The following is a 26,066-nucleotide window of genomic DNA, read 5'->3' on the forward strand; positions in this document are numbered from 1 at the left end:
AGCCAAATTAATGTCAACATTCATTTTCCCCAAACTCATCGGACCACTATCCTCTCCCACTATCTAGCCTCCGCTCTTACACCGTGAGGGTGGAGGGTGATTAAACTACAAAAAACCTTCCTCCACACTGGTTTAAAAACCACTGTCGGTGTGTTTATGTGTCTCTGTATGTGTGTGTGTGTGTGCAGGTGTGTAAGAGAATTCAGTCTCCAGCGAGATTCTTTCTAATTTACATGTATGATGAAAGCAATACACTTTACACTCGCCGTGTGCATCGACCGGTGAATGTCAACGAAGCTCATTGACATTATAGAGAAGGTACACATCGGTGTAAGTTTGTGTGTTTGTGTGTGTGTGATAGAGAGAGAGAGAGAGAGTGAGAGAGGATATAAATTTCGCAAAAGGACGCTGGACACGTGTGGTACCTTGTCAACGTGTGGGCTACGCCTTGAACCCAACCATTTACCAGCGAAAACAGAACAGTTTCGTTTGGGGGGAAGGCCGCATGCTTTCGTTTATACTTCTCATTAGGAACGGTAAGCACCTGCACATGGAAACCACCCAAAACCCCTCCTGTGCTACCCAGTGTGGTAGTTGTTTGATACTGTAAATGGTTTTAAGATGTATTCAAATCATCCGTTTGTAGTTTTTAGTTTCACCTAACCCCAAACCTATGTCGTCCTTTTCAACCGCTTCTCTGAACATTGCTAGGAAATTGGACACATTTTGTCTATTGCTACATCGAAACATGTTTTGGCTTAGTGGTAAAGCTTGTTGTTTTTAGTTTTTCTTTTTTCATTACACTCTAATTAATTGCAACCGGTTGAATGCTTCGGAACACAGCATGAAAAGAATTGCCACATCCGTCAACGCGGTTTGAGCGAAACTATTCTCACAGGAGCACTCACGGAATGCTGTCTCTGTGTCAGGCGCACCCTCAAAGGCACGGGCATACGCTCAGGAAGCAGCTAGCCAATCTCCAACGACTTCTTCTGTGCTGGATGTTCCATTGCTCAGACAGATTAATGACAAAGCTTATGATGAAGCTGACAAACGCCCACCTAGCAGAGTGTCGCATCTTGCAGAAGCGTTGATCTTCACTCGGCATCACCACTGGATGCTGCGAGTCTTCCGTTGGGGCAACCCGTGCGCCGGCAACAGTCGAGCCACAGCTACAGTGTAATCAACCAATGGTTATGATGATGAAGTAGTCCCGGAGGAAATTTACCGACATTGCTGCTGCTGCCGCTGCTACAGCTCCGGAGGACTGTGTGGCACTCGTACGAAGCATACGGTGAGATCAAACGCAGAATGATGCACTCGAGCCTCGATAGGGGAAGTAAATCATCATCATCAATCGTATCGAAAAGGGCAACCAGCCCACGATAGGAAAGGCGTGGAATTATTAGATGTATAAGCTGTTTAAGCTATTTTTTTTAGCTAACAAACAAATATAAACTAAATATTTCAATATCATTCTAGGCACAATAGTGTTATCCTGGTTCTGATCAAGTACCTCTACATAAAAAGGTATTTTGCCAAGTAGTTGGACAATCCCTTTAGAAGCATCTAAATGCTTATTCTTACGTATGGGGACACGGTCCATTTGGGGCTTGAATCCATGACGGGCATATTGTTAAATCCTGCGAGTAGACTACTATTAAAATTTTTCCAGGTTTCCTTAGGCTCCGCAAACAGCTAACGTGGTAAAGGTAACAAATCTATACATTGCTCTCATTACTACTGTCAGTAAATAAGCTGTCAATTGCTAAATTTCAAATTGTACACTCATGGTTTACTTTCCTTGAGTTAGTTAAACTATATTCGTAACTTTTCATTCATTTGATTATTCTGCAATTGTGAAAAATATTGCTGGTTTCTCAATGTGCAATGACGGAAGCTCCAGAAAAAAGCATTTTTTCGTATATTTTTCTTAAACTTAACCTAAAATATAAACCTAAACTATAACCTAAACAAAAATTATACTATAAGCTGAGTTCAGTAGCAGCTTCCCCCATGCAAGCACTTGCTTCAACTCCCACACACCAACTTCATATAACGAAGCGCTTTTCTTGGTAACGCACCGAATATAGCCGCCCTCAAGTGACTCGTTTCAGCATTACGTTGTGTGCATAAATATTAAGCTCACCGTTTCGCTCGACAAAGGCCACTACCCGTAAATGTACCCAGTGGAGAGTGTTTCTCTCTAAAATTGTCGCTCCCTTTTCTGGAAAAAAAAGCGCGGGCATCATTTACCAACGAGAAAAGCCCTTTTCACACCCGCAACCTGCAGCGATTCGTATGGGCAGCACACTGGCACTGCCACTGATTCTGCCCATCCCGCCCAGCGGCACCATAAGATCGATAAACTACAAGTACTGAAAAGTGTTGAACGAAACCGTTCGCCTGGCCGAGCGGGGAAGAAGAACACGTACAAGGCAAAAAAAACACCACCCCAGCCGCTGTGCACCAATGGCATGCGCCGGGTTACTGCGGCACACACAGACATCAACGGGCGACCATTTTCTCGCGGCTTAATCATCCAACTCGTTCGCCAAGCCCGTAAGCCGCAGCGCATTAACTTCAAACCCCGGGGTGCAGTGCTTTCATTTTGTGGAACCGGGCCCACCCCAGCCGCCCAAGCCTTCGCCCGCGAGTGGTTCCGGAAGATTGCAACAGCTTTGCATTTGATCGTTTGCAAACACTTAAGCCCCCGCCGAGCATGGGGATGGTAAGCATCAAAACAAAAGATACAAACTTTTGGGCAGGCAACGGCAGCAGCAGCAAAGACATCCTCCACTTTAATGGGACGGCAAGCGGACGCCTCACCGCTGGAGGGAATTTCGTGCCATGTGCGAACGGGTATGCGAACCGCACGAAAAGTAACTTTTTCCCTATTCCCTCGCGAGCTGCGGCCCTGAGACGCTGCGCAAAAGCAATTGCAATTCACCGGAGAAATCAGTGTCTCTTCGCTGTATTTTGCGCCCTCTCTCTCTCTCTCTCTACAGGCATAAGGTGAGACCAACTGCTGCTAACTTGCTTCCTTGTGCAAAAACACCGGCCACACGATATCTGACGGCTATCCTACCCGCATCGCATCTTAATGCAACAGGACCAGTGCGAATGGGTTAGAATGCACAACGCTGTACGAACGCTTCAAGCGTACTTCAGACCAATTCACCTTCAAAGACGCTGTGTGCCTTCAACGATGGAGTGAGTTGTCGTTGTTTTTTTGCCTATCTCGACGTACAGGAAACAAGGTGAAAAGCCAAAACCACAGAACCACCCGGACGGGTGCTAGCTTCCCATCAAACCCTCCAACACGCTCTGACCTTCTGTGCCATCCGTAACAGCAAGTGTCCAGAACCATCGCTCAGAACCGTTTCGCTTCTGACGCTACAAAGCCTAGGGGGGAGCTGAGGGGGAGGGCTGTTGGCACTTCTGCTAAGCCAGCTGGCCAATTCACTGCAGAAGTAGTATGAGCACACCGACGCTTGCCATACAGACGCCCACACCCAACGCCGAGAAAGCCAGCCACGGAAATATAATTAATAATGTGTCATAAAGTTGGGTACGAGCGAAATTACAAAATCATCGGAGAGCATTTTAATGGGGCTTCTGGTTGGCTCTGTACGGGTTGGCAGCGAACGGGACCGTCACGAGCTCAACACCTTGTACAACATACTGTTGTGCCCATGCTCTAAAACCTGCCTTAAGGAACGGGGCACAAACTTTCCGGCACCTTGAAACTTCTTCGGCAGCAGTGAAATGCAACGCACCGGGATGCAACACTGTCCACTGTGGGCGAAGGGAGCTCTCATTCCGGCAACTGTCGGGGGTAATCAAATTCCTCTTCCAGCTGTGCACTGTACGGGGCTAACTTTCGCACTTCCGAAAGTGCCGGTGGGCCGTTCACGCCAATGCCCCGAGTTCCGGGTTTTGGCTGTGGGCAGATGTCTCGTGCTGTATGACACATTTAATCAACGGCTTTCTGGATGGCAAGAGGGTAAAGGGAAGGGAAGCGCTTTGACCATGTTCCGTGGATGGAGTTCGCTCGTTGCATTCGTTGCAGACACATAGTGGACGGACACAGGGCGTGCCAAATGTTCCGCCGGCAAGATGCACGATACCCTAAATGGAACGTCCTTGATTCGATTTGTTCCTCGAGTGGTCGCGGTACAGGTGTGTACAGCACAAATACTGCCATTTAATTTAGCACAATCATTCGCCAACCCAGGAACCCAGTCGCGGTGACAAGCGTAGAAGGAAGACGCCAATGAACCTGGTGATGGTAAACGGAGGCGTCAGTCAAACTGAGCTGAATGTAGCAAACACGTGTTAAGCGCAACACACACTTCAAAGTGGATCGATCCCGCTGAGTGTTGTGGTGAGGACGGTTGTCTTAATTGATAGTCGTAAAAGCATGCTGTAGAAAACCGACCATTCATTATTAGCGTATCAGCACAATGAGCAGGTAAAAGCTCTATTTGAAGTATTATAATTGACAGGTTTATCAACCATAGACTACCTGCTGCTGCAAGTGATTAGAAAGTTTTGCATTTAATTTAAACAACAATTAACGATTAGACTCTTCTGGCAGACTCGTGCGTGCCCGCTGGGGTCTTTGCACTGTAGACTGATGCCATTCCAATAGCGTGCTGGCGAGACTGCACCATTACGATGCCAACTAAAAGCCTGGTATCTTACATTTCAGACTGATCGTACCGAAAATACTCATAAAGGTCCAAGGGCTTGAATAGGCTAGTTTCTCCAAGACTGTTTTAATATGTTGTTCAACCATCGGCAGGCTTTATTTGTCAGGTATAGGTCGTTTCTATAAAGACTGTAACATCCTGTCATCAACCATTGTGACGTCGTCATACCACAAAGTTCTTTTTAGTAAAGCGACAAGCTCCTTTGAGCTCGGTGCCCCAAGCAACCGCTTAGTCCGCTCTATGTATGATCCACCTCTGCATGGCTTAAACACCTGTTAATTATTAATCGTGATTTTTTTGTTTTTTCGTGTTATTGTTTTCGACCTGTTTCAGTAGTTAACCACACGCACACAATGTGGTTTTAAATTAAGTCTTTCTTCCTTTACTTTTCAAACTACCCCCACAGCAGTGAACTTAATTACGTTAAGTTCATTAATGACGTGTTTACCCCGAAGGCAATACCGTCCCGATACGTACGCACCCGGTTCGCTGTTTCGCGCTTCGTTGCGAACCTATTTGCTCGCACCGCCGTGAGAGCGGCAGAGCATACCGTTAGGCGTATTAGAAATACACACATTTGACAGCCCCGTTCAACCCCTTCGAACGAACGTTCCGTGTATTGATGACATCGTACCACTACACGCACCGTGCGCATTCACGCATTCACATGAGCTATCCGACCCGGCTGTTTGGTTTGGATTGTACGGGGAGCGTTCGCGTTTAATAGGGGTGTGGGAAAAGGTTCAATGTCAAAGCCAATTCGATCTAGCGATCATTCAACGAAACCCATCATCATCATTATTATACCGTGCAAGTGGGAGTGCGTGTATGTTTGTGTGCGTTTTGAGGAACGACGTGTTCGTGTTGCTAATGATGCGCTTAGACAAACCGCTCAGCATCCAGCACGGTGGGTCAATTCGAAGCATATCGTGGCTCATGCAAGAATTGCGTAGTATGGGTTTGAATTTATTTGGTAAAATGCTTTACATTTTAACAAAAATTTATTGCATTGTTATTAAAGCCTTTTCTATATGGAATGACTTTTCCTAATGAAAAAAATATAAACAAAAATAGACGAAGCATTAGTTAAATGTTGGAATTATGTTAACATTTAACACACCAGCTTAAAACGTAGAACTGTTTATATTAAATGTGTTTAGCTGTAAAGATAGATTTAAAACAAATCTATTTCCACATACTTTGTCCATGTCCATTTGCGCCATCATCGTGCGCATCTCGCCGAGCGGGCTGCCGACGGTGCTAACAATCACAGCGATACATTAGTCCCCTATCGGCTCGGTCACGGAACGCACGCGCCCCGGGCAACCACACACCCGAATCACCCGAAACCCGTACCGAAGATTGGACGCGTGCGCGAAGTCGTCGTGCGGCAATCCGTTCCATTCCTTCCCGAAAGTTGACACGCGCGCACCGGCCCGCCCCATTGCGCATAGCGTCACGCGACTGCGTGTGTTGATTTCTAACTCGCCAACTTTTCGCCAACTGATAAACACACCCTTTGCTTTGGCAATCGCGGGACCAAGTTCTCGCTTCGCTTTCAGTGGTGTTTGCTGTGTGCGTGTGTGTTTGTTTGTGTGGTGTTTGTGCAAAGTGAAGATAGGCGCTTCCCCCACTGCGCTGTGTTGAACGGAACGCGACACAACGGATCGTTCACGGATTGTTTTATCAGCAGCTGCCTGTCTTATATCAGTGCCGGGGCAGATATGAATGATACAACGCACAAGGAAGCGTACGTGCGGGATGTGCTGATACCGGGGATGGTGGCACGCGGCCAGCTTTCATTCAACGAGCCGGTTCCGGCAGGCGTTAAGACGCTGCTGAAATCGGTCGAAGTTAAGCCGCTCGTCACCAATGGATTCATGCTAACGATACCGTTCGTGGTAACCGTGGTGCTGGAGCGGGAAGGCTCTGCGCTGGGCAAGGAAGCCCCGGAACCGGAAACACTGCATCTGATAGTGAAGGTAAGTGTGGAGATAGGCGGGACCACTCGACGGCACTTTGCTTGCAAATTCTAGCCAATTCAAGCACACTTTAATCTGCCACTGCAACCTTGTGTCCTCAAGCATCCAATGATGGTGCGATTTTTCGCCCGGTCAAACGATGATAGCGTCACTGTGCCGCCGTGTTAGTCTTCAACTCGTCCAATTTTGTCTAGCTGTGAGCAGTGGAGCAGGAGAGCGATATATCGCGGCACTCCACAAGCTGAAACGATAAACGATATTTGCCTGTTCAAAACAATACTAAAATACTTCCCCTTTTTATCACAGTTACTGTTATTTTTCTTTCACTTGGCATAACGACTCCGACCATCATGCAGGCTTGCTAGACATATTTGATCAATCCTGATAGTCATCGTTTGCCATGGGAATCGAACAATAATCGTTCTGCTAAATGTTGTTTGTTGCTTTGGTTTATATTTCTGAGCCTGTACAAGTTTAGTAAAAAGTTAGATTGATTGCTTTTAAAATGGTAATTCTTATTCTAAATTTATTTAACGGTAGGTTTAACTGTTGCTTTGCACTTACACCAGTAGCTATAATATGTGTGGGGCTAGAAGATGAGACTGAATGATCTAAGTATTATTCTGTTTCGTTCAGGCTACTGCCAATTCGCTAGCGATATTTTTTAAGTCAAATTTTTAAGCAAGTTCCAAAGTTTCATTGAGACCTATTATGATCTTAAACCCTTTCGTTGATCACTTCTTGTTAGCTGTTAATGGTATATAGCATCCTGAGAATGAACAGCTTCTATTTTGGAAGTACATACGAATATTAGACTAGTAAAAGTACGGCATAGCTCGAAGTTTGCCGGTCGCGAATGGCCACGAATTACAGTTAAGAACATATTTTTTCTCCACGAATTTTGTACAGTACAAACTGTACTTCATAACTCACCATTCCGTGGAGCTTACATTGAAATGATCTTTGAGGCTCTTTGCAAAAATGTTCAATAATTTGGTAGTCTTTATGTGAGCTGGCGATCAATGATGACGACGTCACCAGCGTAAGTGTAGATCTAGTCATTGGAACCTTTCAGAGTTAATTCCCATGGCGTAGACTAATAGTGCAAGCAGAATACTGTATTCCTTTTCTATAACATGTAACTATGTTATTCACTTGACACGCCACTTGTCGTAGAGACTTCACGTTGATCATTATCATAGAAGACAGACAGCAACTAAGTGTAATTAATGAAGTGACAATGGTATAATTATTTATTTCATTTATTACATTGGATAACTAATAATCCTTGATACCCTCCAACATCCTTACTTGGAAGCTACCTTTGACATAGGGCACCTAATTGGATGTATCCTGCATCGTAACTATTCTGAGAAGCTATCAAACCTCACTCTCTATAAATCTAATCTATCTTCATTCTGCAAAATAAATCAACCGGATTCCCGTGAATGGTCTAAAATCGAAAGGATGCAATTTTGCGGAGGTGCAAGAAACATACCAGGAATTGAGTCGTCTAAAGCGGGTGATTTGATCTGCGTTTCTATCTTTCTTATACATCTCCCCCGTTCCCCATCGCTTCCCACGCCCAGATAACGCCCGATTGCAACAAGGAGATGTACGAGAGCTGTCAATTCGAGACACTGTTCGAGAATGAAATGATCGCTTACACGGAAATCATCCCCGCTCTCGGAAAGGCAGAGCTGTATCCCAGGTAACATTATCTGCCACACCAACTCACATACAGACACACCAACAAGCAGTCCGAAGACCGATAAACATCATCATTCCGATGGCGTACCGCTGTCGGTGTCCATTTTTGTCACCCACAGGTACTATCACTGCGAGCGAAAACCAGCGGAAGCATTAATGGTAATGAGCGATTTTTCCTTTTCCGGCTGGAAAATGGCCCCGATGGTCGTCAACCTGCCAATGGATTACATTATGCTCGCCGGTTTGTAACGGTAGATGTACCGAGTTTTTTTTCTACTTTTCTTTTCGTTGTTATTTTCGTTTCCATGTTTAACCCACCTAACTTTAATTCCTTCTTTTTTTCTTTGGCCCGTCTGCGTCACATCATATTTTCCACTCTAGTGACCGAGCTGGGGCGCTTCCATGGCGAATGTTACGGCTTGAAGGTGGCGCACCGCCCCCAGTTCGACAGCATGATTGCAAAGTTTAAGGAATCTCGCTACGCCGCCGACATTACGGACCACACGTGGAAAGCGGTCATGACCGTTGCACCGATGCGTGCCATCAAAGCCCTGAAGGAGAGCCGGTTCAAGGGCCTGGTGCCGGCGGACTACCTGGAAAAGCTGGCCCGCCTGTTCCAGGATCCGTGGGAGCACGCGAAGGGTAAGGTGAAGCCGCGCGAACCGCTCGCCGTCATTTGCCATGGCGACTATCTGCGCAACAACATGGCGTTCCGGTACGCAGATGCGAAGGTAAACATCGGCTGGACTGGGCCAAGGTGCGGGCTCCCAGCGGCTCCCGAATCCCTCCCGAATATTGGGAACCGAACCGAATCCTCGCACTAACAAACTGCTCGCAGCCACTTTCATTCAACCTATTTTTACCTATTTTTGGACGTTTTTCCCCACCCAGAACCCAGCCCGACCCACTCAAGTGATGATGTTTGACTTTCAAACGCTGCGCTACGCATCACCGATGATCGATTATGCTGCCTTCCTTGCCAACTCGACCGGGTACGCCGAGCGGGAGCACCATTTCGATACCATCTTCCGCACCTATCACGGTGCGCTGGTACAGACGGTGGCCACCGTCGTCGGCGTTTCCGAGCCCGCCGATCTGCCACCGTACTTCAGGTACGTCAATCAAACCGCCATCAACTTGGGTGCGGAACCCCTTTTTCCTTTCATGCTTATCAATCTCTCCTTTTTTTCTATTTGTTGTTACCGCCCTACCCAACGGGGTCCGGCTCGAATAGCTACGAATCATTCCATCGCGAGCTGGCCGAATACTACTCGTACGGCTTTAACATTGCGTCCGCGTTCCTGATGATACTGCACGAACCGATGGAGATATCATTCACCGAAAACATCTTCACCGAGGAGGAATCGGTGGCCGATGCGTGGAAGCGGGGCGGCGAACCACTCGACCGGGAGCTGGCGGCAATGGTGTACGAGATGTACCGGCTCCACTCCCAGTACGGGCTCGATCCGGTGTGATCGGGTTTCTCCTGGATAGGGCGAGCGGATCGATGGAAGTGCTGAACAGGCTCACCACAGCAACACGTGCGCACACCGTTGACTTGTGCGATGGGTTTTAACGTTTTAATTTTGCGCCACAATGGTTATTGAAGGGAATGGTGTATTTGGTGAATAGTGATAAAGGTTCTGGTAAGAGCAGCTTCCATTAAGATGCCATCAAGCTTTTCATTCCAGTATGTGTGTGTGTTTTTTTTTTCTTTATTGCGATTGTTGCATGATTGAATTTCGTGTTATGCAAAACTGTAAAATAATATTAAAGATCTGGCAACGAGTGCTACTGAACGTCTGATGTACCATTTCAGTAAAGTCGATACCTGAGTCCGAGTTAGGTATTCCATTTCATTTATTTCCAATTTATTCCTAAAACCTGAAGACTACACAGCGCTATCGAATGAATCGAAATCTAAATTTCCAGGAATAAAGAAATTGCACTGCAGCTTACCAGTGGTCTCTGCGATACTAGACCGGACAGGTTTGATTATCATCTGAATCGCCCCCTCATGCAGTTCCTAATAATGGCTAATCTTATGGTGAGGGAAGTCCTATATAGTATCAAGAATCCAAAAAGAAACTGCTTTGATTTGAGGCACTGATTAAGCAAAAGTTGTATTTTTGTTTACCTTTTGTACCTTTTGTTCTTGTAACAATCAATCTGTTTAACAAGCACTTGGCACGCATCATTACTTCCTGACTAATTGGCAAAATGCACACGAATCTAATGTAACAAGAAGGTTTGTTATGGGCGTCTCCGAAACTCGAACATTGTATCCGCTTTTAGACGTACGTATATGTAATATTTTACCTCATTCATCCTAACTACAAGTAATTAGTAATTTCAAATGAATGGATTACTAAAAAACCAGAACACGAATGTCAGGAAATGCAAACTAAAACCATCTCGCTCTATTTCATCCCATGTTCTCATATTCAGTCATTGATGTTTTCGAAGGAAATATTATACAATAGCTACAAAAAAAACACATGTACAATCAATCGTTCTATGCAAATATGTGCAGTTACAAACACATTTGCAAGTAAAGCTTCCACAAGCCCTTATCCTAATGAGTTCAATGTGGCCTATGCGCCACGTCGAGTTCCCTTGAAGACGCATTAGTGCTACAAAGCCTTCGCCACAGTCTGCCTAACCAATCCATAACACAATGCAGACAGCAATTAGATGGCATCGGTTCCGATTTCTGCGTCGCTCTGCAAGAACATCGTTCGGCGGTCGGCACTACTAATCCGGGGCGAATCTCTTTCAATTAATCCCGTCGTCTGCAGCCGCAGCCTGTCGAAAGGCTGATATGATCGCGAGCCCCAGCCGTAAGCTACCGTCTCGGCAAAATCGGCTTGCAAAATGGTATATCACCACCAGCAGCAGCAAAGGCCACAGCAAACGTGGTGTCAAATCTTCGCCGGCCGCCGGTGTTCGCCCGCTTCGGTGCACTTTCGAAGTGGCCAGCAACCACCACACTCGTGCACCTTCTTACGGCACAGATGCACTTCACCGGCCGGTTAGTGAATCCACTCGCGACCGACCGTTGGCCGCACAATCTCGACGCGGCAGGGATTGGGTTTCACTAAACCGCGTGGTAAGAATTGATGACACGCCAGGATCAATGGGTAAGCTGTTCGACAATTTGCTACCGGTGCACGCTGACCACTGGCGCTCCGGGTCGGGCTGGCACCGGGTGTTTCAGGTTTGTGTTTGAATGTGTTTGTCTGTGTGTGTGGGTATGCAATCGTCATCGAGATTGTGCGACATAAATTAATTTATTTCTTTAATGGGGCATGAATTAAATTATGGCACTTTTGGTATTTGCCGGCCGTGAGTTAAGCCGTAGCCAGCGGAGGCACTGGCTGCCATGGGCAGGTTTCCACCTTTGCACGCAGCTGCTGGCACGGACCAAGTGCCAGTGAAGTGTGCTCACTACGACAACCTCGCTACCAATTCGAACCCATGTACGGCGCAATGTGCACGACCCAGTTTGCCCAATGGTTGGTGCGTTTTTCTCCTGGCATTCCCAAACGTGCCAACCTACCAGCACGCCTGCCCCATCGCCCATTGTACACACAAGTATGCTTACCAATTGTGGGAATATATGAAATGATTTACATTTGTCAAACGATCATCGTTAAACCGCCACGACCATCGGTGCACTTGCACACGCACCGGCTACCGGCTTCGCTAGCTCTCCTCGCACTGCGCGCATTGGTTTTGGAAACGAAACCAATGAAAAGGAAGGGCACAATTCCAGCAGCGGTGCGGTGGGAGAGGTTTTGTGGTTAACGTTTAAATGTGTACACCATTGGCTGGAAAGTCCTTACAGCGATCGAATTATGATTTCTACAGAAAAAAAAGTACACGCATTCCTGTGGTGAAGCGGATATTTGAGTGTTGTTTTCCGACGAACTTTAATTTTGAAGTGCAATTGTAGCTGAAATTAACGAGAAAGATTAAATGCCATTAATGCTCCTACTTCTGTCATTACATCGTAAAAGCATTTCGTGTAATATTTCGCGCTTGCTGAAACGTTAATCTTTACACAAGCTTCTTCGTACGAGAATTATAACCCAATTTTGACTCAATTCGACAGAAAAAGAAGAATGTTTAACATGTGATTCCCCACGATTGCTTGCTTCATTCTGAAATGTGAAATTGCTGCATACAGTAAATGATCTTATAACATATTATTTTAATCCTTCGTCCCGTGGTTTAATAATTAAATTAATAACCTTTTTTAAAATTTAGTCTCTCCTCCTAATAATTTGCCACGAAAAGCGTCTACAAATTACAGGAGAACCGCTCCAATAACTCCAAAAAATCCGATATCTACCCTAGAGTATCTATTCCAAGGTCCCTAAGTACACCACTCACCGTATGCAATCAATTAGAATGTAAAATTGGTAAGAATTACGGTTCATTAGATGTCGATCGTCTTCATTTAGCTGTTAGATTTTACATTAGCTACCGAGAAGCCGCCGGACCTAATTGCTTACAAATTCCAATGGTTATTTTCATGACGCTTCCCCTCGAGCTGGTGCCCGCCAATACCAAGATGTAAATTTGTTACACGTACTGTGCCTTTTTTTAGCGCTAAACTAATTTGCAATCCACTGCCCCCGTATAAGCAGGAAAAAAGAAGGAATGTCCCTGCAGCTTTCCTGCCACGTTGGGCGAACTGACCGCCGGTCACTTGAAATATATTCACCTCACTATTCTCAACATTACTAAGACCATCATCATCATCATGGACATCATCTTTCTCATCAACATCCTTGACGGCGGTTCATGTTTTGGGATACATTTTCGTTGCGCACCAGAAAGACGCCACTACTGCAGCGTAATGAATGCCATTGTACCGGTGGATGGTGGGGCGATGGTCCATTATCAGCGCCAACCCCGCGAACAGGGATGGCTTTTTCGTGGAATCAGCAAGGAATTGCCCTTGGACCCGGGCACCAGTCGGTGGAACGGTTCAGTCGCCAAACGTGTTCATCTTCTTCGTGCTCGCCTTCGCTTTCGTGGGGCGACGAACGGGGAAACGCTCGCGCAACTGTCAAAACCCGCGGACCCACGACACGGGGATACTTAATAAGGCTGCTTCATTATCCCGGCACGCTTTACTGCAGCTTATCACCGCGTACCATTTGCCGGGTTTGCCGAGTGGACAATCAATTATTTTGTTTCGGGAACCGTTCTGACACCTCGACTGGTTCGCGGAAGCTACGTTTGGGGCGGTTTGAAAACGAAAAAAAAGGCTCAAGGATTCCCTGGATGCTAAGGACTTTCAACACCACGTTTCACGTGTTGCCGAGGAGGATGTTTCGGTGGGTGTGCGAGGTAAAGTAAGAATAGTCATTTTTACACGATCACAATAGGCGCATTAAGTTAGTAGCTTTAGCATTTCTTTCGCGCCGTAAGGTATGCAATTCGCGCTAACTTATGAGAAGGTTTGTTCGTGTCGCTGTCGGTTCGTTAAAAGTTTTTTCTTCATTAAAGATCATTGAGGCACTTTTATACATATAAAGTATTCCAGTTTTTTTTTTTTTTGGTTTTCAATCTCTCAACATGTCTGCATAAATTATGAACTAGATAAAAAAAGCTTGCTAGTATACAGCCTTACGCCAGGCGCTCGTCTTTTAGATTATGATTGATGCAAATGTCTGTGGATTGTTTTCCTGTAAAATGGTTATGAAAAATGGAACTACGCTCTGTTGAAAACCAGCATCCAGAGCCAATTCTTCTGAGTGATTGTCTGGTCTTCTGTTGCACAAGTCCTGCTGCTTCTGGATAAATAAATCCAAATTATCCAAATATTGTTCCAACTACTTGACCGATTCCACTCGAATCTCCCGTTGTAACTTGTGGCCACACTACCTTTGAACTCTTCCTTCACTTTCTTCGCCAAGTACCTTACTTCAGACAACAAAGGAGAAGTAACTATAGCCGGGCTTCCAAAGGACCTTTTGCCAGATGTGAAAGAATGTCATAAATTCTAGATTGGGTATAAAATAAGAACTGGCTATTTCAACGCGTCCACTAGAACGACTGACCCTTGAAGTATTGGAAATGATAACATAGACAATCGAAAATTGGTAGGGCCTACGGAAAAAAAAATCCACAAAAGCTGATGGATTTTGGGGCTATTTTTTCATCTCTTCCTTAAATAGTTAGTGCACCACTACAGTCATCATTCTCATCAAAACGAAAAGAATTTGGTTGCTTGTTAATGCACCAAATACCAATTTGGTGAACGGTTGTCTAAAGCTCCCCGTTACTAATTGTACGAAATAAATTACCCATCACCCGACCTCACAAACATTGACACGTCAGCTTCAACACACCGAATATTAGATTAGAGCTCGACGCTCTGCCTCAATTAATCCGAACGCCGAAGATCATTTGGCCGACAAAGACTTACGAGCACACCGACACAGAGAGTACCGACAGTTAGTGTTAATTTTGCATCCACTCCACCGGCCGGGTCTCAAAAGCAATCAGTCTATTTATCTAATTCCCAATCGACGAGTGCACTTCGCCACGTGTCGGAAAGCACTCTAATGTTTGTCTTATATCTTTGCCGAGTACGATGCTTGATGCTTGATACTGATGCTTTGCCTACGGTCGCACTATGCTAGGGTGGCGTAAGAAAAGTTTCCGTACGGGGAGGCCAATCATGAGCGCCGCCGAAGGAAACGGCAAGGGTAGCTGCAATGGCGCCGGTCAATAGATGTGAGACCCGGCCCGGGAGGGTCCGGTGCTGTGCGAATGAAAAACAATTTAGCTTCAATTTGTTAGCACTTGAAATATGCATTCACCCACTCTGTCTCTTCCTCTCTCTCTCCCCGTCTATGTTTCTCTTTCCACGATGCCCAAGCACATAAAGTCACATCTGTTCGTTGGCTGCGAGACACCCCTACTCTCCACTCCGGCAGGGTGCAGATCCCCGTAAGCCACTTTGCTACGGTCCCGTGCGCCTCCACCGCACTACCGTGTGACTTTGCTCATTGTTCTAGCTCGTAGATTAATCACTTCTTTTCTCACTCCAGCAAAACTTCCTCCACTGCTCTGCTTTCGGTGCGGTTATGATCTGTTCACCGATAGCACTCGAGCAGTCTGATGCTCGATTGCACAGCAGTGTGCTCGAGCTTTTAGCAACACCGAACATCGAAGGTGGCAAACTTATGGTGTCTCCCGGCATCCGCATCCGACCTTACTGCCGTGCCTGCTGCTGCTACTCTGCCACGTCTCAGCAAATCTGCCAGATGCTCGGTTGCTATTTTTATTTATCTTTCTCCTTTGCTTTCATCGTGGGGCCCTCGGATGCTTTCCACCTCGCCCCGTACCGGGATGATAGCAACCCGGCAGTGGAAAAGGCGAAAGATTCTAGCTAATCAAAGAGATAACACAAACGGTACCATAGCGTGCTTGTTTGTGTGTGTGTGTTGTTCAATCAATTTGAAATATAAATACACTCAGCGAAGCATGTTACGCAAAAAAAGAACAATAGGCTGCTGATTTTTGCTTTCCTTCCATCTATTGTTACGGTAACAAATATTTATGCTGTTGCTACCGAGATATATTATAAAGAAAATCAACACTTAATACGTTGTTCATCGAATGATCTTCCATTTCAGCTTGAATGGCAGTTGAACGGTTTCGAAGGCGCGGTTTCCACTCGCACTCATTAGAAAACACAACCCTTATCTATCAACCCCTTTCGAGTGAAGCCCACACTACGTGCAAAGTTTGCCCGGCCAGCTCACTGATGGGTAGCGTTATTTATAGCTTGCAGTTTGATTGCCAACAAACTTCGCGCGCTCTGCTTGATTTGATTTGAGCACAAACTCATGCTACGTCAGTGGACGAGTCTAACATGGACAAGGAAAGCACACAGTGTCCATTCACAGTGTGTCAATAAAAAAAGGTCAGTTTTTGAAATATCCTCCCGTTCATGATTCTATGTCGAGTAGGTTTTCGAAAGGTATAATAATCATTCAGACACCTACAAATGATCTACTTATAATTCTGAAAAAAATGATGAACTAAAGGTTGCTTTCTACGCCCTTGCTAAGCGCCTGACAGTATGCTAGATTAAACATTTCGGTTTGAAGTGTATGTGTAAGTGAATTCTAGTACTACTAATACCACTAACATATTGTATAAAGCTCTCGAGTGCGCCGTGCAACCAATTTAAACGCATCGTGTGGTCACTGTTTCCCACCGTAACGAGCCTGTGTCACTACTGGTGTCGTAAGTAAACAGACGACCAATCAGAGCTGATAGAGTTGTTGCAGCGTACATTTGTTTGTTAGCTTATCTCTTCAAACCCTAAACAGACAGTGATAAGTGAGAACTAATATATCGTTCATATCTGCCCAAACGAAGGATAGTCGCACGATGGAGGCAAAAGTGAACTACATCAAAACGCGGCTCGTGCAGCAGGTGCTGACCAGCCACGAAAGCTTCCGTGGGATGGAAGTCGTGCACAGTGACCTGCACACACCGAAACATCTCGACGGGTTCATGTCCGCCATCCATCAGTTGACGCTGACCGTGCGCCACAGTGCAAGTGGGTAGGTTTCTTGGGGGGGAGTGGGGACGATCTCTACCCGCGACCCGTCTTACCGTGCAGCTCAATTCTCCGCGCAGGGAAACATCCACCGTTCCGCTGCTGGTGAAGGTGATGAAGGGGGACGAGCTGTTCCGCAAGCAAAACCTTGCCCACGTCCTCTTCCCGAACGAGATCAACATCTACGCGAACGTGCTGCCCCAGTTTGATGCGTTTCTCGCCGAAGCTGGCTCGGAGCTGCGGGCAACGCGCTGGTGCCCCCGGGTGTATCTCAGCACGATGGGCCAGTTCCGCGAGTACAGCGAACTGTTCGAAACGTTCCTCGTGATGGAAAACGTGACACCGCGGGGTTTCCGTACTGGGCCGCGGCTAGATCTGGACGAGGCACATCTGACGCTGATGGTGGAGATCATCGCCCGCTACCACGCTTGCTCGTACGCGCTGCGCATCAAAGACCCGCCCGCCCTGGACCGGCTCGTGGAGCGCATTGTGCCGTTGAATTTCCTGCAGGATGGGAAGGTATTTTTCGAAAGCTACGACGTAGTGTTCCGACTCGCAGCGGAGCGTCTGTTTGCGTACGTTGATGCGGTTCCTGCGGAGCTGGACAGTGAGCGGTTCCGGCAGCACGTGCACACCCTGCGCACCAAGTATGGGCCGAATCAGTCCGAGCTGATGCAGAAATTTCTCCACCGTGATCCCACCTACTCGGTCATCCTGCACGGTGACTACAATCGGAACAATGTACTGTTTCGGTACGACGACGGGCAGCGTCCGGTCGAGGTGCTGATGATCGACTTCCAGGAGAATCGGTACGGATCGCCCGCCCTCGATCTGTCGTTCCTCATGTACATGAACATGACGCCGGAACTGCGCGAACGGTTCTGGGAGGAGCTGCTGCGTCGCTACCATCGGCAGCTGATGGGTACGCTGTGCGCGGTGCTGCACTGTGAAGAGTCGGATCCGCGCCTGGAACCGTACCGCGAGGCTAGCTTTCGCGCACACTTTGCCCGCTTTGCGCTGTACGGCGCAATGGTGGCGCTCAACTTTATACCGTCGATGATGAGCAGCGAGGAGGAGGTGATCGAGGTAAGCGGTTACTTCGAGCAGGATATACACTGCGAAGGCTTCCGGCGGTGTGCGCTGGCGATGGGAGGTGATGTGGTGAACCGGCGTATAACGGCCGTAATGCGGCACGCTAGCAACATGGGTTACATGGACGTGATGTGATGGGGTAAAGTGTGCAACGCAGTGCACAAAAGCATAATACTGAACGCTACGGAGACAAATAATCCTTTCCTTTTTTCGGGCAATAAAAACATTAGTAAAGAAGGGACCAAAGGAACGATTTTTACACATTTTTAAACAGGTTACCACACGTAATGTTGGTCTTCATAATGGAATTTTTGGACACTGTGGGTTACTCTTACTTTGTAACGCAAAGAGTATTTTAGCAAATTAATAATGTTTAAATATTATCAAAAAAAAGTATAGTATTAGAACCTGTGACCATATGTTTATAATCAACAATCATCAATTCATAAATAAAGAACGCAAATGTGTGCGATGTACAACACACTGGGCATAAACTTGCTTCTATTCACCATTCGCCACTTCTTGCTTATGAAAGTGTTTACAGTTAAACATACGTAAATGAACAATTATTGACCTGTACTGTGCTTCTTTTGCGCCATGTCATGCAATTGGCACCAAGCGTCAACACCATACCTTGTTCGGTTACTAACTCATCACCTCAAGCAAACGCCAGAAACGAGACATTACCGAGGCGTAGATCGAAGCACGTTAAGCCAGACGCAGTTGCACGATCGGCAGTAGTTGTCGCGAAAGAGACCACAAGACCAATGGGTGCGAAACCACCTCCCACCGTGTGTTTTATGTTTTTCTCTTCAGATTACATCCCCAGGGTGCAAATGCAGAGGTGATAGACATTCACACATCAACACGGTTCACAACACGTGGGGAATGGCATATTGGACTTCCCCAAACGGGTGTTACATTGCCCCCCTCCCCATTGGAGAGGTTTAAGCATGGCCTACTCGTCAACGCACGCTGCATCACATGGAGCAGTAAACTCTAAGCTGAAGCATTCAGAGGGTCAATGTCGTCTTCAGAAGTGAGTCGTGCTCTGTTTGCGTGTGTTAAAGAAATTCAAGCTTAAATTTACCAAACGATAAAACATTCTTTGAAAAGGATTTGTACTTACTGTTAGTGAGATTTTTTTCTTCTTTCTCTTGTATTTTGAGCATCAATTCCATTTCGTAGTTGGATTCATTAATCAAGGTCAATATGTCTGAAATGTAACTATCAACTCTTTGTACCCTAAGACAGTGTGTGTAGTGGTGTGTACCCCACTTCAGTTCAGTTCACTCACAGTTCATATTCACGGCAGCTGCACCCCGCACACACCTCACCTCAAAAGCTCATACGAGATTTGAACGCGCGCTGGGACATGATGTTGGTTCGCTCGCACAGCTTAACGATCGTACCACGGGGGGCACCACGATGTCGATCGTTAAAAATTGGATTTGTTAAACTTTGCTACACCTCACAACTATGCATACATAGTAACGAAGCTTGAATCGATCTGCCCAATTACGTTTTGCAAATTACATGATCATGTTGCTATCGTGCATCTGTGCAGTTCCTCTAATTGCTACTATCGACCACTATCTGATAGTAACTCTACTCAACGCACATGGGATAACATGATGCGCCGTCGTCTCCGTTCCTAGTGTTTCCCCCCTTGGGTTCCCTGGTGCCCCAGCATCTTGACTGATCTGAACCCGTCTTACGATGTGCGATTCTACTCCCACCCAGTACGGTACACACTAACCGCGGGTAATTCTACCCCGGGGTCGTATAAAAACGAGCTTCTCCGATGGCACAATTTTCAGTTCACCAGCGGTGCTGCAGCTATCCGGAGAGTGTGGAGCCGCAATCGCGTTCGGCACGTGCCTGTAAGAGGAATTCAAAATAATTTGACGCTCGTTAAACCGTTTATGTGTGTGCTTACCCAACGCCACCATGATAGTGCTTGTGTTTATCGGCGTGTTCGCCCTGGTGTACTACGTTAACTTTCGCCGTACGCGCAAGCGGCTGTACGAGCTGGCCGAACGGATACCGGGCCCGTTCGACTATCCGCTCATCGGCAGCATGCTGCTCACGATCGGCAAATCTCCGCTCGAGCTGGTAACGCACCTGATGGAGCTGATGCATCACCTTCCATCACCGATGCGTGCCTGGCTCGGGCCCTTCCTGCTGGTCGTCGTCGATCGGCCGGAAATGGTGCAGGACGTGCTGAGCTCGCCCGACTGCGTGCAGAAACCGTTCATGTACGACTTTTTCCGGCTCAGCAAGGGGCTGTTCGGGGCACCGGCGGACCAGTGGAAGCGGCATCGCAAGCTGCTCAACGCGTCCTTTTCGCCGGCCGCCCTGAAAAGCTTCGTGCCGACGCTTAACGCCAAGGCGGACCAATTTACCCGTGAGCTTGCGGGCAAAGTGTCGGGCAAGTGTTTCGATGTGCATCGGCTGCTGGCCCGCTACACGCTGGTCACCATCTCGTCCACCACGCTCGGGGCGGACCTGAGCGTCGAGAAGCGGGAAGTGCTGGAGGAATACACCAGCAACGCTATACAGTGAGTGTGAGGGCCTGTCGTGGTGAGGGGTTTGTTGGGTGGACGAAGGTTCTAATAGCACCTGCCGGTATGTCTTTTTCGTCCCGAAGAATGTTTACCAACTGCTTTGAGCGTATCTACAAGGCCTGGCTGCATCCAGATTGTGTCTACCGCATGACGGCGGCCTTCCGGGAGGAGGAGGTCCGATTCAAGAGCTTCAAACAGATGTCACGAAAGGTATGGCAGAGGAGCAGTTTAGAAGATACCTTTCATAATAATAATGTTTTTTTTTCTCTCGCAAGATAATAACCATGCGACAGGCCCTGCTGAGCGAGACCAAACAAACGAAGACCGAATACCAGCAGGACTCCGATCCGGAGGAAAACCAGGAGCTGCCGAAGGCGAAAATCTTCATCGAGCGGCTGGAGGAGATCGCACACGACCCGGCCAACGGCATCGACGAGGACGGCTTCCAGCAGCACATCGATACGATGATGTTCGGTGGCAACGATACGTCCGCCCAGGCCCTCTCCAACACCCTGCTCACGCTCGGCATGTACCCGGACTGGCAGGAGAAGGTGTACCAGGAAATCGTGGACGTCGTACCGCACGGTCCAGTCTCGTACGAGGATCTCACCAAGCTGACGCTGCTGGAGATGTTCCTGAAGGAAACGATGCGTCTGCTGCCCATTACGGGCCTGATCGCCCGCACGCCGATGAAGGAGGTGCAGGCGCAGGACGTCACCCTCCCGGTCGGCTGCTTCGTGCTGATTCCCTTCCTGAAGATGCACCGCGACAAAACGATCTGGGGCCCGGACGCGGAAACCTTCAACCCGGACAACTTCCTGCCGGAACGGTGCGCCCAGCGCCATCCGTACGCGTTCATCCCGTTTAGTCAGGGACCGCGCAACTGTATTGGCATGAAGTATGGCTGGCTGTCGATGAAGATCTTGCTGTGCCATGTCGTGCGCCAGTATCGCATCTCGACCGACATCAAGCTGCGCGATATTAAGCTCTCCCTCTCGCTGGTGATGAAGCTCAACACGAAACATCTGATACGGTTGGAGCAACGGTGAATGTGGGGAGGCAATCCCGTGTTTTTTTTTGTGATATTGGAGAGAAATATATGCGTCATCATACCTCGTACCAGGCACTCGTGCAATTGGCCAGATCTAAGATCAGAACCTTTTTTTTTTTTGCTATAATTTCTACATGGTTTATCTCGTTCGATTACATCACGCTGAAATTCCATCGGCCGCATACACCCAGCGATCAGCCCTCGGCCCTTTGATTGATAAGCAGCACCATCATTAGGTGCAATTAATTGCACACACAACGCATGCTACTGGCGGCACTGCGCGGCCGATCGATGCCCCCTTCGAGTGCTAAGGGGCGGTGGAACCCAACCCCGGTTCTGGTCCTGTACGGCGTGAGACTGCTTCCGCCCTTTTGCAGCAAAGAGGTGTTAATTACGCCAATGCTGTTGCTCCTACTACCTACCACAGTGTGGGTAATGTACTTGACACGCGGCCTGCAATCTGGCCCGCTACTCTCGACGATTTTTTCATGCTGTAAACATCCCCAATCACTAACGGCACTCTTACTACATCGTGCGCGGAACGTGCTATCTGTCGTGCGTATTTAATGTGCGAGGAATCCGACTCCACACGCTGACGCCCTAAGCACGCTATTGCACGCGCCGCAGCACACGCAACGTGTTAATCATGGATCGGTACTATTGGAAAATAATTAACCAGCTCGTCCCGACGTTCAATCTACGGGCGCCGTTTAGCCACCTTGGAAATAATGGTAGTCCGTTGCCCCTCTGCAGTTTCGGGAGCGAATTCGAACGCGGAACAAGCTCCTTTTATTGGTGTGATAAATTCATCGCAGATATGCTGCATGCACGGCGTAATTGTCTAGAAACATGCACGCTATATGCTGTATACCTTGTGGTTGGCTAACTGAAAAGATTAATTAATTAATTCGTATGTTGTTGCCAGCGATGGTGCGATCAGGTGTCTCATTTAATGATTTTTAAGTGCATATTTGGTGCTTTTACACCATTTCCATTTAGTTAAACAGTCAAATTGATAGGATAACAACATCTAGCTTGTACTTTCATTATCACCAAAAACACCCGATATCAGCGAATTTAAATAGGAAAATATTTTATCTTACTAACAGAAACAAAAACCAGGTTTTGTTTTTATGGATAGTTATTACAAAATTAATAAGACGATTACAATGTAATGTTGCAATTACATTTTTATTGTTATTTTTTACAAATGTGTTTATAGTTCCTGCCACACTGCTTTTGACCTCAGATGATTTGAACGTTTTCCGTAGAGTGATTACGAAACTGCTCTTCAACGTAATCTCAATTACATGATTGGCCGTTAAAAACTCGTTTTATCATTATGGTTTGCACTCCAATGCATCACACTCGCAGCGATGTTTTAATCAAGCATTATTTCTTACTATTTTATGTATAATGGATCTTAAAAAGCATATTTTTTACACCGTTTCTCACGCATTCCGTACGAAACGCTTTGCTCAATTGTATAAAACAAAGCTTGGAGTTTGTTTTTTATTGGAAAGATCATGTACAAAACACAATGAATTGATAAAAAAAAAAACATAAAACGGGTTTCGAATGCTCACCTAGAGGCTTCTAGCGCACTCATTAACGGACGTTGGATTCAGTTCTTTAATGATAGAGAGAAGGTAGCCTTCATTGGCAGATCAATCGACCGCGTGTGGTGGCTTAAAATCCCGAAATTAATTGCAAGTTGCAATTGCGCTTCCCTCTACGATTTCACTATGTCTATGGGTAATTTAATGGCATGCCTATTCACGTACCAAGACATGTGCTGTCGGAAATTAAAGTAGTGCTGTACACCTGTGTACCTGTGCTTTGTCGTTTTCTTCATGCGGTTTAATAATAAGAATAAAATTGAATTGAAAAAAAGAAGTACGATGCATATTCAATAAGATGATCCATGTATGGTTTTCTTATTTATGTTTATGCTTTAATAACCGTTGCCAACGCGCTGACAGTACTACCTTTTAAAAGGTTTTTAAAACGCCTCGAAGTATTACATTGTGGAATCAAGCAATTAAAAGGACGAATTACAGGTAGCAACTCTTTATCATCGATAGCTAGAATAAAAATATAGCCTTATAGTGATAGCCTTACCTATCATTCATGTTCAACCTTACTTTCCCTTCTTTCCCTTCTTCGGTGCCTTCTGGGGCTTTTGCTTTTTCTTGCGCTTAAACTGTCCCAACCCCTTGCGCACCATCGTGCCGCGCCACCAGGACTGGATCTTGATCGCCGAACGCATCTGCTTGTTGGCGAGTGCCAGCTGCTGCTCCCGCTCCTTCATAAACTCGGCACAAATTTTCAGATCCTTCTCGCGGTGCTTGAACAGTATCGTCATCTCCTCGAACTGCACCTTCAGGTTCACGATCTTGTCCTTGTGCTCGGCAATCTGTGCATCCAGCGCCTTTATCTCCCGCTGGTACTTATCCGTCCAGAAGGCGATCTTTTCACTGATCTGATCGATGCAGTAGTTGATGTACACTAACACCCGGGAATGGAATGAAACTTGGCATTAAATGGTTCCCACTGCTCTAGCAGGCCTTCCTTACCATCGATTTCGCTTTTCAGCCGCAACTCACGCTCGATGTTCGCTTTCGTCAGTGTGGCCGTGTGCGCCAGTTCGTTCTCCTTGCCCTCGATGATGATGCGCGCCTGCTCGTGCCGAGTACGCTCCCACTGCTGGACCAGCTTCGTCTTGATGTCGTTCTCAATCCGTGCGTCCTTGAGCTTCGTCTCCAGGTCGAATATTTCGTCGTCGAGCTGCTTCAGCACGTTCTTGCACTCACGGTTGACGCCCTCGAGCTGGGTTTGCAGTATCTTCAGCTTTTTCTCATTCAAGATACTGTCCCGGATCAGAATTAGCTCTTCCTGTTCGCTTTGGATGTCGTTGTCCATGAAGGTTTGCAGCGTCTCGAACGTACCGAACTCCGCCATCTCCGTGTGCGTGTCCGAAAGCAGCTTGCGTAAATTGGAGCTACAATAGTGATGGGTTTGCGAAACATTAGCCACAGGTGATTAAATTTGCCGTTAAAATCACATGCCACGATTCCCTACATATCATTCTGCAGCTTTACGAGAATCATTTTTCCCATCGCCAAATCGACGACCATGTTTTCGCTCAGCAGCTGGTTCTTGTACGACGGATCGAAGCGGACGTGCATCGGCGGCTTCCGTACGATCGGGGCGCTCGTTTTGTCCCCATCCCGGTTGATGACGATCAGCTTGTACGTCGCTTCCTCGATTACGATGTTTATCATACCACTTTCCATCTCGTTGAACATGGCTTTCGGGCCGAGCTGACTGTGAGATTCTGTCGTCGATGCTGCATGAAGGGGAATTGGTTACTCTTGCTCAAGCGATCGGGATCGGGAGATTGAAGAGGTTGTTGTAGGATTCCAGCACTTACCTCTAGTTGTGGTGTCGCTAACATCTTCACTCTCGGACGATTCGGTCGAATGAAAATTAGGCTTCGATAGATCACACATACCGATGTGCGTAATGGTAAATCGTTAGTTAACTTTTATTGTGGATTTTAGAGGAAACAATTTCGCAATCTTATTCCGTACTTTGAGCCACTTGTTTGACACCTCCGAACATTGCGTCCTAGCAACGGCAGGTCGGTGGTGACATGCGCGCACCGGTCGCATGCTGCCTGCTTTTACTTCAAACCTTGGTCAATTCAAAAAGGCACACTTACATACAACTGAAACCGATAAAATTCAAAAATGCATTCGCTATCGCTTTAGGTTGCACTTTGAAAGCTGTTCTATGGTCTACACCTTCTGACGCTTGTTGGATTCTTTGTCGCCCTCTTCCGGTTCATCACTACTATCACCATCAGCTGCTCCCTCTTCTGTAGCTAAAAACGGAAACGGAAAGCTTACTTAACGACCTGCAACACGGATTTTGTTTGTTACTTCTGGCCGGAACATGAACTTTACCTTCTTCCGTGCGTTCCTTCCGTGCACTACCCGAACTCGCGTCCCGTACCACAATCGCGGTGAGCAGATCGTTCAAGGAATCTTTTACCACTTTGATGCTTGAAATCAGCTCACTCATATTGCTGCCCGTGACCTCTTGTGTGACCGCCTCGGTAGCGCCCTGGCTTTTAATTAAAGCTTCGATTGCGGGCATTTTTTCGCGTTGTGCAACTTGTGAATTTGGTCTGTGCAATGTTGATAAACAAAGCCCGTGCCCCGTATGAGAGCCTGTCACTTTTTGGCAGTTGAATTTGCAGGGTACGTGCATCACAATAAGGTGCCAATTTAGTAAAATCAAAATGATGAAATTAATTCTTCTTGTGCAACCTTTCCGCATTATGTACTATTT

General features: G+C 46.9%; 4 protein-coding genes across 5 annotated transcripts; 3 read left to right on the top strand and 1 right to left on the bottom strand.

The window, feature by feature from the left end:
• Positions 1-5,981: 5,981 nt before the first annotated feature.
• Positions 5,982-10,835, top strand: LOC120895928. Its single transcript, XM_040299668.1, has 6 exons — positions 5,982-6,697; positions 8,287-8,408; positions 8,527-8,648; positions 8,789-9,138; positions 9,299-9,519; positions 9,642-10,835. Exons 1-6 carry the CDS (start codon positions 6,440-6,442, stop codon positions 9,880-9,882), a joined length of 1,314 nt encoding a protein of 437 aa, XP_040155602.1. The 5' UTR covers positions 5,982-6,439; the 3' UTR covers positions 9,883-10,835.
• Positions 10,836-16,660: 5,825 nt separating this feature from the next.
• Positions 16,661-18,586, top strand: LOC120896505. Its single transcript, XM_040300682.1, has 2 exons — positions 16,661-17,004; positions 17,081-18,586. The coding sequence occupies exons 1-2, from the start codon at positions 16,829-16,831 to the stop codon at positions 18,225-18,227; spliced, it is 1,323 nt and encodes a 440-aa protein (XP_040156616.1). The 5' UTR covers positions 16,661-16,828; the 3' UTR covers positions 18,228-18,586.
• A 625-nt stretch (positions 18,587-19,211) lies between these two features.
• Positions 19,212-21,957, top strand: LOC120897445 (cytochrome P450 4C1-like). The gene is made up of 3 exons (XM_040302361.1): positions 19,212-20,653; positions 20,743-20,869; positions 20,935-21,957. Exons 1-3 carry the CDS (start codon positions 20,043-20,045, stop codon positions 21,706-21,708), a joined length of 1,512 nt encoding a protein of 503 aa, XP_040158295.1. The 5' UTR covers positions 19,212-20,042; the 3' UTR covers positions 21,709-21,957.
• A 925-nt stretch (positions 21,958-22,882) lies between these two features.
• LOC120896612 (dynein regulatory complex protein 9-like) lies at positions 22,883-25,946 on the bottom strand. Of its 2 annotated transcripts, none has more exons than XM_040300856.1 (5): positions 25,679-25,946; positions 25,144-25,590; positions 24,792-25,059; positions 24,287-24,711; positions 22,883-24,218 (listed from the first exon to the last, which is right to left on the bottom strand). In XM_040300856.1, exons 2-5 carry the CDS (start codon positions 25,220-25,222, stop codon positions 23,851-23,853), a joined length of 1,140 nt encoding a protein of 379 aa, XP_040156790.1. In that variant the 5' UTR covers positions 25,223-25,590; positions 25,679-25,946; the 3' UTR covers positions 22,883-23,850. The 2 variants fall into 2 exon arrangements, with proteins under 2 accessions (XP_040156790.1, XP_040156789.1); XM_040300855.1 differs by having other exon boundaries at positions 25,144-25,596.
• Positions 25,947-26,066: the final 120 nt, after the last annotated feature.

Source organism: Anopheles arabiensis, chromosome 2 (assembly GCF_016920715.1).
Source record: "Anopheles arabiensis isolate DONGOLA chromosome 2, AaraD3, whole genome shotgun sequence".
Lineage (NCBI taxonomy): Eukaryota > Metazoa > Arthropoda > Insecta > Diptera > Culicidae > Anopheles > Anopheles arabiensis.

Excerpts from the sequence above, each read along its gene's own strand:
- LOC120895928 (XM_040299668.1), top strand. The coding sequence starts at position 6,440 with ATGAATGATACAACGCACAAGGAAGCGTACGTGCGGGATGTGCTGATA. Across the intron at positions 6,698-8,286 it reads CACTGCATCTGATAGTGAAG|ATAACGCCCGATTGCAACAA; the intron begins GTAAGTGTGGAG and ends TCCCACGCCCAG. Across the intron at positions 9,139-9,298 it reads TCCGGTACGCAGATGCGAAG|AACCCAGCCCGACCCACTCA; the intron begins GTAAACATCGGC and ends TTCCCCACCCAG.
- LOC120897445 (XM_040302361.1), top strand. The coding sequence starts at position 20,043 with ATGATAGTGCTTGTGTTTATCGGCGTGTTCGCCCTGGTGTACTACGTT. Across the intron at positions 20,654-20,742 it reads TACACCAGCAACGCTATACA|AATGTTTACCAACTGCTTTG; the intron begins GTGAGTGTGAGG and ends TTCGTCCCGAAG. Across the intron at positions 20,870-20,934 it reads TCAAACAGATGTCACGAAAG|ATAATAACCATGCGACAGGC; the intron begins GTATGGCAGAGG and ends TTCTCTCGCAAG.
- LOC120896505 (XM_040300682.1), top strand. The coding sequence starts at position 16,829 with ATGGAGGCAAAAGTGAACTACATCAAAACGCGGCTCGTGCAGCAGGTG. Across the intron at positions 17,005-17,080 it reads GTGCGCCACAGTGCAAGTGG|GGAAACATCCACCGTTCCGC; the intron begins GTAGGTTTCTTG and ends TTCTCCGCGCAG.
- LOC120896612 (XM_040300856.1), bottom strand. The coding sequence starts at position 25,222 with ATGTGTGATCTATCGAAGCCTAATTTTCATTCGACCGAATCGTCCGAG. Across the intron at positions 25,060-25,143 it reads TAGCGACACCACAACTAGAG|CATCGACGACAGAATCTCAC; the intron begins GTAAGTGCTGGA and ends CCCTTCATGCAG. Across the intron at positions 24,712-24,791 it reads GTAAAGCTGCAGAATGATAT|CTCCAATTTACGCAAGCTGC; the intron begins GTAGGGAATCGT and ends TCACTATTGTAG.